Here is a 16,794-nt window from a genome sequence, read left to right on the forward strand (position 1 = left end):
TCGACACAAAGAAGCCCACCCCCCCCGGATGCACAGCATACAGTCATACATAAATCTGCCGAGAACAATATGTCCATTTGTCCTGAGAAAGCAACCTGTTTGGAGATTCTGTTGTGCAGTTCAGGGGACCCCACTAGAGCCTTAGTCAGCCCTGGTTCTGGAGGTCCACTGATCTTCACCACGTTCCTCAGCTAACCCTCAAAACTGGGATTTAGTGAGGGTTTAAACAGGGTTGGATACATGCTAAACTGCAGCCTTTCTGTGGCAGAGCTGATGATCCTCGAAATATTTTTTTTAACTATAACAAGGAACTTGGAAAGGTTTTTATCTCCGGGGGTTGATGATTAAATATAAGTATTGTGTGGGTGGAATACAAATCTAAAGAGGCTGTTCACACAGTTGTATTGTTAAATGTATAAAGAACTCTTTACATGTAAATCTGTGCACTATGTGTCTCTGGCTACCCTCTGGTGGTCATTATTGATATGACAATTACAATGATATACGCTATGTCGGAATATGTTTGTTCTCACACCGACATTTGGTATTTATAGCCTATAAAAGTATGGATTATACTTGCCTGGAGCAGTGCAGACACTTTTAAACTATTTTTATTTGGAGTGATGTAGAGATACAGCATATAACGTTTCATATTGTGTGTGTGTGTTTGTGTGAGTGAGACTGTGTGTGAGTCACTGTGTTTATGCGAGCCTTAGTGTAGAAACATCTCTGAGGGAGTGTGTGTAGAGGTGATCTGGAAGTGGCTACAGATCTTTCAGCCAGCTGGCTCTGCTATTAAAAACTCAGAGAGGACCCTAGGGGAGCCGAGGCTTTTCCAGTGTTCTGGCAGAGTCACACACAGGCAGGGGGAAGAGAGTGCGTTCTGGTCGATTAATGATTTGTTTACCCCAGTTCTTAAGTGACACGGAGGAAACCCAGGTACCTGTTTCTCAGTGGCTCTCCCCAGTGCAATAACATGGACTCTTTTGCTGCTGTGCACTGCACCAGTGTTCTTTCTGGGTCACAGCAGGGAGATTAGTGCTGTGCTGTCCTCCTGTGGATGGCTGCAGTTTGGGCAGCAGTTTGCCATGGTAGTAAATAGGACCACCGCTTTTAATTTTTTTAATTTCAGAAATGTCTTCATTGAGTCATTTACACATGCAGGCTGATAAACTCCAGTTGTAAGTGATCAGATATACCAGGACGTATAGGACAGCTTGTGTCTGTGTGTATATGTGTGTGTGTGTGTGTGTGTGTGTGTGTGTGTGTGTCACGGGGGCTCTGAATGAGTGACTATATTAATAGCTGAGCAGAAGAGCACCCAGCAGTTATAGCTTGCAATATCACTTTTGTCTTGGTTTCACCTTGGTTTTGGAATTATCGCGTCACGTCAACTGATTGTGAGAAGCTTCCTATCTCACCTTATCGCTATAGGAAGACAAAAAGAGTAAAGCAGAGAAAGAGAGGGTATTTCAGGTCCATATTCAGTATGTAGAAGGTTTTCAAACATTGTCCTCTTGAAGAGTTTTTTTTTTTTTGCTGTTTAGTGCAAGGCCCATGCACACAGCTTGCACACTAAAAACTACTAAAATACAAAAAAAAATACTAAAAACAGGACATTGTCATGACCTTGCAAAGTTATCATTTATTGAGTGGGTTGAACAGTGTCGGAAGACTCTTTTCCCATCACACGTAGATTTAACCTCTATGGGATCTCCAACACATTTTTTAGTGTTGGACATGAACCCATGCTTTCATATTGAGCACTCCCTCCTGGAGCCTCCACCAATCAAGGGCAGTCTGCAGAAGCAAGTACTGAGATTGGACCATCAGAAACATTGCCTGTTGTCTGGAGGAAGGTGGGACCCACACTGCACATGCTCCTGTCCAATACCAAATTAAAAATCAACAGCCTCCAGTTTACCTTTGTCTTTTCACGGTTTCTGTAGTTCAGGTAATACGATATCTCTCACCCACTTTCTTCTTCTGTGTCACCTGGTCCACCAATAGGTAATACAGTTCAGATGATTCTTTTAGGCTTCGTACATACCCTTATACACCAGTCGATTTTGGGTCAAACAAACTTTGCCACACCCTTTTTCCCCCTAAATGCAAATTTGTCCAGATTTCCTATTGCGACAGATTTGAATTAAGTTACTCCAGGTTGTCTAATGCCTTATCATGTCTGTCATTGCCTTGTGTGGCCCTGTTGGGTGGACATGATGTTTTGCATTTCATGGAACACATGAGGTTGTGTGTGTGTGTGTGTGAGAGAGAGAGAGAGAGATATCATTTGTGTGTGTCTCTGAATGGGGGGGGGGGGGTGTTCTGGTTATTCTGCAATGTCACAATTCCCAGAAAATGTCGACGGCAACAGCTGCCTAAAGTCAGCACCCAGCACCTTAGCACCAATGACATCAGTGCTGATGCAGCTCAGCAGCCCAGAGCTGCCTCTGTTAAGGACTGGAGGTGGGCCGCTGCGGGGCTTCGTTTACAGAACTGATCAACAAAGTATGACTCAAGGGGAGAAGTGTTTGCGCGTTCAGAAGTGTGAGGAAGCTGGTCAGAGCTGTCAAACCCCCATGGAGAGAGAAGGAGGAAGACATCTGACATACAGAATCAGCAGGCTAGGCCTCTGAGCTTCTCGGTTTCCCCTTTGTTGTGCAGAAACACATGACAGCGTGTACTGCATGTTATTTAAAAAAAAAAAAAAACACAAATATAATGTATGTCTGTATTTGTAGAAACATGGCGTATAGATGCAAGCAGACATTTTTTTGTCGTTTTTTTTTAAAGTGTGTGCTTGCACAACAATTTCAATAAGAACAAAAGCATGCCTAGCCTGTGCTCTGCACATGCTGGTGTGCTTGAATGAGTCGCATAGACCCCCGCACAGGTATCGGCCCTCAGACAACCCTCAGAGCACCCCACTGCATTATGTACCCTGTACGAGGGCAGTATGCCTCCACACAGCCCAACACAAGGACACGTGCTGTGCAAATTATTAGCTGTAGACAGTGCAAGCATTGTTTTATTCAGTCATATTTTGCAGTGCTTTTAAGTATTGGGGCTGGGATCGTTCCTGCCCTCACAAGCACGGGCACCAGTTTTTCGGTACCCAGCTGTGTTTGAATACTGATTTACAGGTAGGATATCCTTGCAGGAACAGCACTGTTTAAACTAATACCACGATAAATGCTTAGATTCAAAGTAATGCGTAGCCTTCTCTTAACTGTCAACCAACATTGAAGAACACGACAATTAATTTTAAAAAATCTAAAAAATAAAATTGTATTGTTTTTTCCACCATCTCATACTCTACGTGTGATTTCACCATCAGCTGTGTTAACACTGTGAGACAGCTTATTTTTAAGTACGGGGTGAATGCACACTTGCGGTGAAAATGATGCGCTAAAAAGAAGTGTCAGATTCCGATCTCCCCAGCTCTACCAGCGGTACAGAGAGTGGTCACATTGATCTCACTCACACCGGCCGGCTGTAACCTGTCTCTCACAGCCTCGCAAACCTGTAAGATTCCACTGCAAAACAAACTGAACTTTTGAAATTTTTTAGATTCATTCTGAAAGTTCCTGTTTCAAACCATCTACTCTGTCTTCCTATTCAGGGGATGACGAGTGTGTTTCACAGTATAATGCGGAAGTATCTCCGCCAGCCTGTTTCTATTCTCTCTCTCTTTTTCACTCTCTCTCTCTCTCTCTGTGGAGACAGTTGCACAGTAGCGTAAGACGGCATTAAGAAAATGAAGAAACGGGAAATGTGTGACACCACCCCACCCCCAGTTTCCCCTGCCTGTCTCTGATAGCCTCTTACACTCATCAAAAAAAGAGTGATGGACGCACAAGCAGCAGAGAGCAGGCAGTCTTTGTTTAGTTGTGGCTTCTTCATGTAATTTTTACGTGTTGAGGTAGATTAGATATAAGGGGGGCCAACAATTACAAGTCTTTTTTTATTACATTTCTAGGTACGTTTTTTTTTTTTTAGACTTCTTCCACGCTCACTCCCTCCCTGTCAGTGACTCTTCTCCTCTTCACCCATGCAGTCCTCCAGCTCAAACTTCAGCAAAGACGAACCCGGGAAGAACTGGTCAGCCAAGGGATCATGCCACGTAAGTCACCTTAATTCTGTTTTATCCTCCCCTGATCCTGGATCAGTGTCCAGCACAGTAAATGAGGCCAGTGGTGTATAGTCTGCAGTGCACACACCCCTGCCACGGTAGCCCATGCAGTTGTTGTGCCATAATGTTTTGCATCTCAGTTTTGCTGTGATGATAAATATTACTGAAATGCGGTGAGGACGCTGTGTCGGCCTAGATGGCAGTTTTCACTTATGTGCATTAGGAAGTAGAGCTGTGGTCCGTCCAATCATTTTTGAATCTCATGTCATGGAAGCGGATTGGTGACGTGACCAGTTCTGTTGTGGGCGGATCTGTTCACTCTTTCCATTCAGACTTAATTTAAAAAGACTTTTGTGGTTGCAAGTAGAAAAAAAAACAATTTCTGTTATTTGTTAAATTAAGAATAATTCCAAGCTGTCGTTTTTTTGTCAAAACCCTACTCCTTCTTTAGAGACCCGCAACCCCATGCAAGAACACAAGGGGCATGTTCAGTGTAATTCAAATATGCTGACTTGAAATGTGTTTTTTGTCGGTAATGGCTGCTTACACAAACTGAAACTGTGTTCGTCTTCAGATCAGCTTTTGTTTGTGCGTGCAATCTTGTCACTCGTCACCTGGGTATTTATTTTAAAAACAGATTACTGCTGTGCCCCCGTGAGACTCTAAGAAGTGGCTTTCTGACAAAGGTGATCTTTGTTACAGTTGTGGTAGTGAGAAACGCTGTGATGTGGAGACCACACTCAGTGTGAGGCCTAACTTCAGTGCTGCAGTCAGTTTCAAGCCCTCCATCAATCTGAATGGGGCAGCACCTCTTCAGTTAATAAAGCAGTGTCATGGACTGTATTCTTTAAGCTGCTGGTTTCCTTGGAGACTAGGAAATAAGGGCTAACTCGGGCACATCGTAACAGCTTGTTACTGGTTATGAAGTCGCTGTTTTGTAGGGGAGTCATTACTAGTGGCGGTTGAGTGGCTAATATACTGTGTATTTGGTGTGCAGCAAGTGTGTAGTGAGGGTGTGTGCCGGCTTGTTGCCTCTTGTACATGTATGTGCATTTGGCCTGCATTTGGCAACATTGTCTCTTGCTAAACGTATGGCAGCCTCATGCACACAGCAAGTCAGAACAGTTGCAGTCATAACAGAACTTCGCGTCCTGTTTTTTGCTAGACTTGCACAACAGCCTGGAAATCGGGCTAAATCTGTGAGATTTCACCCACACTAACCACACTGCCGATCTGCAACCTCACCATGTTTGAGTGGAGGAAAGTGGGGCGCCGGCAGGAAAGAGAAGGAAGTGAAGGGAGATCACAGAGCTGTCACTGCAGAGTCGCATTCACTGTCACCCGGTGCTTCCAGCGGCCTGGTTTGGCTGCTAGAAAGGTTGTACACATATTCGGTGATGGTTCCATTTCTTCTCAGGTGAGCCAGCTTCCTGTTTTGCTTCCACTTCCTGTCTTTTTATGTCCATCTGAAAGTCAGTCTCAAGAGGGAGGAAGCACCATTGCCATTCCACGCACAGAATATCCACACAATTGTCCTTCTCCAACTCCTCAGTTCATTCCCCTTCCAATGACATAGCCACACACAGCCAGAGAATCTGAGGCTCCCTTCCCTGTCAGTAGTACTGTAGGCCTCCACAAGCTGAAGGTCCCAGTGTCCATTCAGCCCACTGCTTGTTGCAGCTGTGAACCAAAGCCTGCCAACAGGCGCGTGTCTTACACAACACTCTGCCTGAGGTGTATCCGCTGTCCCTCCATGATGAGTGGGGGCACAGAAGAAGGAGGAAATTTATTCATACATTTTGAAATCCGTGCCTTTTGAGGGCAGTGGTGATGCTAACCGCCCTGAAAGGCAGCACACAAACAGACTTTGTAACTGTATGGAGTTAGAGTGCGCCAGCCATGTGAAGAAATGCCTATGGTGAATGATTCCCACACTTCCCTGGGATTCAGTTGTAAAACTTCAGGTGCCTTTTTCTCTTTTTGGTCCTTAGACCTTATATTTTAGAGGACCTTTTTGAGCATCAGATATCGCCGACCGTTCCACTAACAGCATCCACCAGCTTTCCAGTTTGTTAATCAATAAATGCACAATCCTTGCAATGGTCACAGTGCAAAGAGCATCCATCTGCTCACAGTGTGAAAGTGCATCAGTGTCACGCTGAGATTTTGTGTTAAGTTGTGTTAAGTGGGCTGGGTGATACCCAAGCGTAGAGTCTGAGCCTTCTCACGGGCCATTCTGATCTGGGCCACACATTTCCATTTATGTGGTATGTAGATGTTCTGATAAAATTCATAGCGCAATGCACACACATACGCACGCATGCACACAAGTGCTCAGTGGGGACTTCGCATAAACTCCCATGCCATTGTTCTCATTTGACAGGGATTCAAGAGTTTTGTGAAATCTAAACTATCTCTTGTGAAAGTCAAAATACATTGTTAACCTTGCTGACCTGCAGGCAATGATTGTGGACCAGTCATATGGTAGCACCACTGACTACTATGCTGTTATGTGCATACAATAACGTGGGTTATCACTGTGATAATAGCATATGTGGTGATGGAAACAGGGTGGACATTTAATTAGACAGTGAATAGTGGATCTTAATTAGACACGCCAGGGATGTTGTATAATGTTGCTGGTTTGCGCAGAGGCAGTACGGAGCTCATGCAATCCAATACAGGATGTGAAACAAGGAAGAGTTCCCTGGACAGCACAAGACACGAGCAGTGAACTGCAGGAGTCAGTTAGATTTGGCATTAGTGGTGGAATGTCCACTTCAAGTGAATGAGTAGCTCAGACCTCCTTGTATAAATCCATTAGCTGACCTGTGACTTATCCAGCTTTCATCATGCACTTACAAACTGCATAGTCAAAGCTCTCTTTTCAATGCTTTCCCCTCATTTGTGCAACGCTTTTTGGAATCGACTAATGGAAATTTAGACCCGTCTCGACGCGCCAAACTCGTGGACGGGCCACGTCGCGAGACAAATGCAATCCTCCATCATACTCACACGGGAAATTCCAAACTCTTACTAAAAGTCCCACAGTGCAATGGGTGCTCATCACTCAGCTGACATCATCTGAGCAACTTGTAGGCACAAGATTAATCACAGGGGGGAAAGAAGTGGTGTGACAAGGGAATCCTTGCTGACCTACCCACCCCTGTCCCCAGCTGAATGGAGTCAGTTTGAGCCACCGCTGTGGGCATCTGGTCATTACCAGGCTGATGGCATAGCTTGTGGTGAACCCAGGAAATAGAGCTTAGTCTGCACTCAATATGAGCGCCTGGACAACTGAGCCACTCAGGACCTCACAGCTCTATTTTAATGTGAACCTCCAGGCACATCCCAGAGGAGGGTGGTTCACCAAAGCTCCTCTTGTAGACCTGCAGCTTCAGTGCAGGATGCTGGTGCAGAGACCGTGTGACGGTGGTGTCTGTGGGTTCCCATATGTTTACGCTATCAGAGCCGCCTCATAGTGATCACCATCGAGGGGAAGGGGAGAGCAGGAGGAACAGAGGGATCAGGTGAGGGGTCGGTTCCTCATTTTCTGTCCTCCTACTCATTACAGTGAAGTGGACTCGAGAAGTACACACACACACACACACGAACACACACACGAACACACACACACACACACACACACAAACACACAAACACACACACACACACACACACACACACACACACACACACATACACACACACACACACACACACACACACACACACACACATACACACACACACACACACACACACACACACACACACACACACACACACACACACACAGAGCTGCTGTGGACACTGTTGTTTGTGTGTCTGTGTTATGCATGCATGTGCATTGTTTCGGAGCACAGTGCATTACAGCACCATAACCTGAGTGGCTAAGTGGTTGCATTTGTTTTTGCATGGAAGACATTATCAGAAAATATTTAGAATCGTAATTAATGCGTCTAAATGTTTTAATCTACATGCATCTTTGGTGTACATTTTTGGCAAAAATGCATTTTTGGCATAAATGTGTGACACAAATTCTAATCTTGCTGCAAAAACCAGCAGAGGTTTTGCACCACTGTACATGTTGTGTTTCAAATGGTTCAGAATGGGGACTGATGCATTTGAAGTGGTGCATTCATGTGTCAGTGTCGGAATGTTTCCACATGCCTTATCTGTATTAGGCATCATGCTGAATGGTGCAATAGCAGTGCCCTGCCCAGGATTTGAACTCGGAGCTCCATGGTCAAAAGAACAGGATCCCAACAGCAACTTTGCTTTGCTGCCCTCAAGGCAGATAAAGTCACAAAGCTGGGCATTCTGAAAGACCAGATTCCAACACACTAGTGATTTCGTCACTTGTTTCCCAATTCATGGCGTTACATCACTCCAACTGCCACAGTAAACCAGAACCGAGCGCAGAGCGACTTTCATAAGTCGAGAGGTGGATTGAAACAGCCATGGGAGAAGAGCTTGGGTGTGTGCTCTTTCAGACGGCATGCCGTGTCATGTAGCTGAGGAAGTATATTGGAAGGTCAAATTTTGCTCTTCCTATTTTTGATAGGAAAAGAAACGGGCAGTGACGTTTATGACCTTTCCGTAATTTAGAACACAGGAAGAGAAAGACACTGGGTTTGGAAGTAGGTTAGAGATGTCTGGGGCACACTCCCCCACCTGTGAATTCCTCAGATGGAACCCCCTCCAGGACAGAGTGACTCTAAGCTCCGGTGAAACTGAATGAGTGATGCATGTGAGTGGAGCCCTCAGTTAAACGGCTCACCAGGCATTGTAATTGCATTCTAGAAATTGTACCATTGGCTTCGTATCACTCTATATCCTCTGTGGATCTCACTTTTGGCTGGTGTTTCAAGGATCCAGGAAGCAGCCATGTCTGTCTTGCAGTTGTACTGCAGCTGACACGTCGGCCTCAGCCCTCCATATATCCAATAGCTAGCAGTCCCGAAGCTTCTTTCCAGCAGCTTCACTCAACAGAACATTGACATGCAGAGCAAAGATTAAGACGGTAGATAATAACTCCTGTGCTCTCCGGGTCATAAAGAAAGTTCTGCTTTGACCGTTTGTTCCCCATGATCTCGTCTCACTGTGGGCGTTGATGAGCTGCTGGTAAACAAATGTGTCAGTCTGTCTGGGTTAACTTCTCCCTCTCTCTTTGTAGCGCTGAAAAGTCCTGCTGCCTTTCACGAACAGAGAAGGAGTCTCGAGCGAGCACGGGTGAGTCTTTCCCCTCTCCCTTTCAGGGTCCCTGAAGCACCCCAGGAGGTCAATTTAGTTGCGTCACTCTCCTCCTCTCTCCCAAATTTAGTCTCTCCTGTCAACAGCTCACAAAATGCTTTACTTTGCTTGTCACACCATTCAATAACCACCTCCCCCAATTTCTTTTCACTCTACAGACTGAGGACTACCTGAAGCGGAAGATCAGAAGTCGGCCAGAGAGATCAGAGCTGGTGAGGATGCACATCCTGGAAGGTCAGTGGCAGGAAGTACGCCCCCTACCACAGCAACACTGAACTACATCTGCAGTCAGAGTGAAAGCACATATTCAGGAGTTGCACCACTTTTTAAAATTTTAAGTTTTTAAGCATTTGTGTGTTTCTGGAGCTTGCTAGACGCACTCTGCATGAAAGTGTCTAAGTGCATGTAATGTGAGACAGCTGCTTAATGTCAACATGCTATTTTTTGTGAATTGTCCACTTTAATACTCATAACATTACGGTGTGTCACAGTGTCCATGCTGTCTGTTTCTTCACTGCTGTGGTTTACACCATTTGCGTTTCTTTAAACGCTATGACTCAGGAGTCGGGTGGTCAGCTGACTGCGCTTCCATGGCTGCCGCTAAAACCCCGTTGACTGTGTGTCTTTGCAGAGACGTCTGCAGAGCCCTCGCTCCAGGCCAAGCAGCTGAAGCTGAAGCGGGCCCGCCTGGCGGACAACCTTAACGACAAGATCTCCCACAGACCCGGCCCCATGGAGCTGATCCACAAGAACATCCTGCCGGTCCACTGCAGCCTCATAGGTAGCCACTGCTCTGAGATCAGTGATCTGAATCACAGTGTCACACGCATATATTACATTACATTATGTAATTTAGCAGACACTCTTATCCAGAGCGACTTACATAGGTTATAATTTTTACATGTTATCCATTTATACAGCTGGATATTTGCTAAGGCAATTCTGGGTTAAGTACTTTGCGCAAGGGTATAACAGCAGTGCCCCATCGGGAAATCGAGCCAGCAACCTTTTGGCAACAAGTCCTGCTCCTTACCACTATGCTACGCTGCAGGTTTCTTATTTTTATGTTTGTGAAAGAGAAGGGACTGACTTTGTGAGTAACAGGAAAAACTGGTCATTGGGTACTTTTGAGAAACCTGCATTTGTGAATATAAATAAGCGGTTAAGCAGTTAATCCAGGGTAACCGTTGAGAGTAAACAGCACATTCACATGCCCTCCAGGGATTCTCTCGGTCATACAGGACATTCTGCTATACTGATGGCATAGCATGTAGCATCCTGTAGCCTCTCTCTGCCCAGTGACTGCAGCTAAGCAGGCCTGTGCTGAGTTGGTACATGGTTAGTACCAGGATGCTGGAAGTTGTATGGTAGGACCATTAGTCTTCACCTCTACAGCAAGTAGAAATCCAGCGCAACCGTGTAGTGTCCAGGGACACTTAAGGGTTGGAGTCTTTTGGATGAGAGCTAAACTGTGATTCACTGTGGTCCTGAAAGATCCCCATGGCATTGCTGAGAGACAGTGTGCAGGCTAAATTCTTCACCTGGCTCTCTCAGTCTGACCATTTAATAATCTGACAGGTTAAATTCCTCCCCACTCCTCACTGGTGTGTGCTGAATGTTGAGTGTGTGGTGAAAAATGGCTTCCATACATCTCCCAGATGGGTAATACACATTGGTTGTAGTTGAGAAAAGTCACTGTCCTTGCATTTAAAACACTTAAAGATCATTGAATGGAGGTTTAAATTGAATTTATAAATACAATTCATAAGTATTACTTATCCAAAATCATAATTGTTTTCATTTTACTGTCCTACATTAATAATTTCTGACCCCTACACTTCATGTACATGGGTTGTGTGGGAAGTCATCTTATTGCTTTAAAGAACTAAACAGTTTAACAAAGATTATCAAAATTTATCGCAACTTTAAACAGGCTTCTGTCATTTAATATGGTTAGGGTAGTAATCATCATCTTTTCATGGTTAATTACCTTTGTGTTGCACAATGTAAATAACTCACAGTAGTGTCATATAAGAAATGAAATTTGGTTGATCAGCTGATCAACCAAATAGGCAACCCTATAGGCTGTAATTGTACAAATCTGATAGTACTGCGTCCTCAAACAGACCTTGCTCTCAGCTGAGAACTGTCTCATTGTGGAACTGTACACATCCTGTCCCCGTACTGTCGCTGTACCTACTGTATGCACTTTTGTAAGTCGCTTTGGATAAAAGCGTCTGCTAAATAAATAAATGTAAATGTAAAATCAACATGAGGCATGAGACATGAGACAGGGAGTAGGGCTTGTAATCGAAAGGTAGCCGGTTCAATTCCCCTCTGTGGCACTGCTGCTGTGCCTTTGGGCAAGGTACTTAACCCACAATTTCCTCAGTAAATATCAAGCTATATAAATGGATAACATGTAAAAACTGTAGCCTGTGTTAGGCTCTGGATAAAAGCATCTGCTAAGTGCCAATCATGTCATCATCTAATGAAATGAGGTGCTCACTGTGCACTAATGATGAACCTCCATTATGCTCACGCTGTCCCCTCACAGTGTCCTCAAACATGCTGTTGTAGGTAATATAAGCATAATAATGTCTGTTCACAGCAGGCTCCCTCTCTCCAGGTGATAAGATGGTAACAATAATACAGCCTCATCACGCACAGGGTGCCAACGCAGGTGTCCTTGTCTGTCTCTCTCAGAGACAGAGTTTCCGAAGGGGGCCGGGGAGAGCTCTTCACCCGACGAGGACAGCAGCGATGCCCTCTCTCCAGACCAGCCTGCCTGTCACGATTCGTCCCCGGGCCTTGCCTCCCTGCCTTCGCCCCCAGACATATTTGGTCACAGCAACAACACCTCCCCAACACAGGTACACGCACCCCCTATCCTCACCTCCAGTCACCGCCTTTACACACATTTATCAGCGACACATTCCACCTGCAGGCCCAGCGTGTCCCACACTAAAGTGCCTGATCTCTCTCACTTTGTTGAGTCATGCACAACTCTGCCTCTGTTGTTATTTTGTCACACTTTGTCACACAGCTGCACAGGGTCAGTGTAAGGATTGTAATGTCTGTTCCATCCACTCAGCTGGGCTACTTTTGCACTGCAGTTGCCTTATTTCAGAATACTGATAGTGTCGCACACACATACTCACTCACACAGATACATACTCTTACATATATTCATTAATCAGCCTGTAGCAAAGGGCGAGAGCAGTCACCCCACCCGGCCTCCCTTTGCTACACAGCCTAACCAGTTGGAATTGTGCATTTCCTCCATAAGGCCCCACCTACACTTCCACTCCCCATCTCTGATGTGTCCCCACCACAGAAGCTGACCAATGGGACAGCCACACCTGGGGGGGCTCGACCCCCAATGATCAGGGTGAGTGACAGCTGTTATATACACTTTATTAATTCACTCCTAGGTGTCTGTATTTTTCTCTCCTTGTTTGCATTGCTGTGTTAGTGGTTAATGTGCCTCTCTCTGTTTGATTGTATCCCTTTATTACTCCGAATTTAAAGTGTCTCCATTCTCTAACTGTCCATCCTCAGTTTGTCTCAGCTAATCTTTGTGAATCTTCCCTCAGTCTGAGCTGTGTTAGTATCCAAGCCTCGCTATGCATTTAACTATTTATTTCTCCCTCTCTCATTTCTTTCTCCCTCCAGTCTAAGTCCACTTCTGAACGACGCTCCAAGAAGCCCAAGGAGAGTAAGCCCAAGGTGAAGAAGCTCAAGTACCACCAGTACATCCCCCCCGACCAGAAGGCAGAGAGAGAGCCGCCCCCACAGCTTGACTCCTCCTACGCCAAGATCCTGCACCAGCAACAGCTTTTCCTGCAGCTCCAGATCATCAACCAGCAGCAGCAGCACTACAACTACCACACCATCCTGCCCGCCCCACCCAAGTGAGTATATAACTACCACACCATCCTGTATGCCCAGCCCAAGTGAGTATATAACTACCACACCATCCTGCCTGCCCCGCCCAAGTGAGTATATAACTATCACACCATCCTGTATGCCCAGCCCAAGTGAGTATATAACTACCACACCATCCTGCCTGCCCCGCCCAAGTGAGTATATAACTACCACACCATCCTGCCTGTCCCGCCCAAGTGAGTATATAACTACCACACCACCCTGCCTGCCCCGCCCATGTGAGTATATAACCAGCGCAGCATGCTGCCTGCCCCACCCAAGTGAGTATATAACTACCACACCATCCTGCCTGCCCCACCCAAGTGAGTATATAGCCAGCACAGCATACTGCCTGCCCCGCCCATTGTCTGCCTTTGTATGCATGTCCCCCACCACAGAAACTCAATAATTTTGTCCAGTCAGCTGCGTGTGCATCACATTGAGAGGTCTTTCATTGCCACTGTTGATGTGTATTACCATTTTCTGCCTTTGTTATGGGCATTCTTAGAAGGTCTAAGCTGAACATCTATTAGATTGCATAGTAATGCTAACAGTACTGAAATCTCCTGTCACCAGCAGCCTCAATGACAAGGAATAATGGAATGAAGTCAACAGGAAAATATGTGGACGTAATATAAAATATCTGTGACCACATCATACAGCCCTGTACAAGCTGTACAGAACTACAATACAGTGTTTACTCAGCCTAAAGGGGTCTTAGTTGGGTATATCCAGAGTCCAATATCTTTGACTGTCATTGAGCATTACTTGATATCTTTTGTCGTCTCTCCCTTTTCAGGTCCTCAGCAGATCAGCAACCTTCCTCGGGTAGTGGCCATTCCCCATCTCGGAATGGGACCACCTCAACCCAGTCCTCGTCCAATCAAAATGGGCTAAATCGTCAAAGTCATCTTTCTATTGGAGGAACAAAACCAGGAACTTTGCCTCCTAACCTGGATGACTTCAAGGTAAGCTAAACCAATAGCCACACACTTTGTAGATATAAGTCATGTTTTGTACAGTTAAATAAAAGGCGATTATGATAAATGATTTTTCAGGAATTTCACTTGTTAGACTGACAAAAGAGAAACTGACGTTCACATTGCTGTTCTGCCTCCAGGTGACTGAGCTGAAATATGAGCTCAAACTACGGGGCTTGCCCGTGTCGGGCACCAAGATTGACCTCATAGAGAGGCTGAAGCACTACCAGGAGCAGATTGGGGGTGGAGGGGCAGCAGGGAGTGGCAGCTTGAAGAACAAGCCACCTCAACAGCATCAGTCAACCCAGCATGCAGGCTCCTCCCCTACCCAGGGAGGGGCTATTGTTATTTCCCAATCAGGGGAGGGCAGTAGAATGGCAGCAAGCACCCCCTTCATGACTGGTGGAGCCCAGACTGGAACTAAACTTCCCATAATGCACTTTGGCAGCACAGGTTCCTCACCGCCTGTATCACCTACCCCTTCTGATCGCTCGGTGGGTGGGATGAGCCCAGATGAGACCAGCTGTAATGGAGATGTGTTTGGGGAAATGGTAGGTGCCTTTGCCACTACTGAAAGAATAGATGATATTTTATAAGCTTTAAGCAGGAATACCAGTGATGCATAGTCCTAACCACAGAATGCATAGCCTTTCATTTTGACCGCCTTTTTTGTGCAGTTGCCTTTGCCTTAAACCATTTTCAAATGGCCCTGTGTCTTGACCCTCTCCGTCTCCTCCAACAGGTCAGCTCTCCCCTCACCCAGCTAAACCTCCACCCTTCGCCGCTGAAAGAGGAGAACGGAAGTCAGACACTGGTCACCTGCCGCTTCTCCCAGCATGCTCCACAGACGGCGGCTCAGAGGCAGGAGGCCAGGCTGCTCTCTGTGATTGGCTCTGGGGCGGCCACTGCAACGTCCCTGGACAAAGACCAGATGCTGCAGGAGAAGGACAAGCAGATCGAGGCGCTGACCCGCATGCTGAGGCAGAAGCAGAAGCTGGTGGAGACCCTGAGGTCGCAGCTGGAACAGGGCAAGCTCGGAGGGGGGGACATTTCGGAGGTGCTGAGGAACCCGGAAAAGGACACGGGGGTGAAAGACGAGCCCTCCGAGAGCCAAATGGACTCTGCAGTCCTCTCTCCCAGCGTCACAGATGGAGATGCCTTCGGAACGGTGGTCAAAGAGGAGGTCGAGGAAGAAAGGGAGGAGCTGAGTGAGGGGGAAGGAGAAGAGGTGTGGCCAAAGGCACAGTCAGGGCAGAACACAGAGCTGCAAATTCAGCAGCAAATGCAGGCAGAGCAGGAGCAGCAAAAACCAGAGGAGCAGGACCTGCAGCCGCAGGTAATGCAAGCACAGCAGCGACTGCTGCAGAATCAGCAGAACCAGATACTGTCGCACCCAGAAAGGCGGGAGAAGACGCAGAAGCAGACACAGGTGCAGTCACTGCAGGTGAGGCATGTTGCACTTGCACTCTGTGACCCTAAATACACTATGAAATGTGCCCACAATGCTCATGCTTCATGTTTCAGTTCTGTTGCCATTAAGCAGTGTTATAAGCAGGCATGTTGATGTTGTCAAGCTTGAAGAATGGTCCTTTTTGTCTGTCACATACCATACATGTTACATTATATGATAGCTGAATACATTTGTATTGATGTTTATGGATTACTCAACATAAGCTGCTGTTGCTCCTCCTTGAATTGCACTTTTTTGTGTCACTCTGTGTCAGTCTCTTGCTTAATACTACTTCCCTTTACCAGACTTCCCCCATGTTCCTCAATTCACAGTCTGGCTCCTCCCCCTCTTTCTCATTGGACCTCCTCAAGACACACCCGACGCCAACCCTGTTGACAGACAGCAATGGCAACCGCTACCTGATTGCAGTGACCAATCACAGTGCAGAAGGCCAGCTTAATGGCTCCCAGCAGGGAAAATGTAGTACTCGAATTACACTACAGGTAATGTCGTTATGAAGCACAGCATTTTAAGCTTAATTTTGCAAAGCAATAAAGCAGGGTTGGAAGTAAGGCAGTCCAGTCAAGGTACACTTTACCATTATTAACAATTGCTTATACAACATATTGTTAAAGACCTTTTAAGATGGTGAGCAGTGTGTGTTGTTTTAATTAACTTGTCACGATTTCAGAGTATAAAATCAACCAGCAAGCAAACTATAGTTTTCCCACATAAAATCCCCTACTACTGCAGTTTATTATACTCCAATACCAGAGAGTGCTCCTTGACTTCATTTAGAATCTTTTGCATGCAGTACATTTGAAATTCAGTTGCCATGGTGTAAAGTGTTCTGAATGGATGGCAGGAAAATTTAGGAATTGAAGAAAATTACTGAGAGTAAGCGGTTACACAGCCACAAAACGACAGTTAATCTGTACCAAGTCCTAGTATATTGCCTCAGTGCTATTAAATCTTTCTGTTTGAACAGACTATTTGAGTTGGCATATGTATTTTAGTGCCAGCAGTAGTCAGGGATTATTGAATCT

General features: G+C 45.9%; 1 protein-coding gene across 6 annotated transcripts in view; it reads left to right on the forward strand.

The window, feature by feature from the left end:
• Positions 1–16,794, forward strand: part of LOC118783900 (myocardin-related transcription factor A-like) — a 35,870-nt gene that overhangs the window by 14,779 nt on the left and 4,297 nt on the right. For 4 of the 6 annotated variants that reach the window (XM_036537837.1, XM_036537868.1, XM_036537859.1 and 1 more), the window contains 11 exons: positions 4,061–4,126; positions 9,315–9,370; positions 9,550–9,625; positions 10,023–10,172; positions 12,098–12,264; positions 12,681–12,782; positions 13,067–13,305; positions 14,118–14,286; positions 14,439–14,849; positions 15,041–15,742; positions 16,054–16,251. In XM_036537837.1, the coding sequence (XP_036393730.1) occupies positions 4,061–4,126; positions 9,315–9,370; positions 9,550–9,625; positions 10,023–10,172; positions 12,098–12,264; positions 12,681–12,782; positions 13,067–13,305; positions 14,118–14,286; positions 14,439–14,849; positions 15,041–15,742; positions 16,054–16,251 (2,336 nt within the window). Of the gene's footprint in view, positions 1–3,833; positions 3,983–4,060; positions 4,127–9,314; positions 9,371–9,549; positions 9,626–10,022; positions 10,173–12,097; positions 12,265–12,680; positions 12,783–13,066; positions 13,306–14,117; positions 14,287–14,438; positions 14,850–15,040; positions 15,743–16,053; positions 16,252–16,794 lie in introns of those variants that run through there. The other 2 variants (XM_036537852.1, XM_036537840.1) reach the window with 2 other exon arrangements.

This window comes from Megalops cyprinoides, chromosome 1 (genome assembly GCF_013368585.1).
Source record: "Megalops cyprinoides isolate fMegCyp1 chromosome 1, fMegCyp1.pri, whole genome shotgun sequence".
Taxonomy (NCBI): domain Eukaryota; kingdom Metazoa; phylum Chordata; class Actinopteri; order Elopiformes; family Megalopidae; genus Megalops; species Megalops cyprinoides.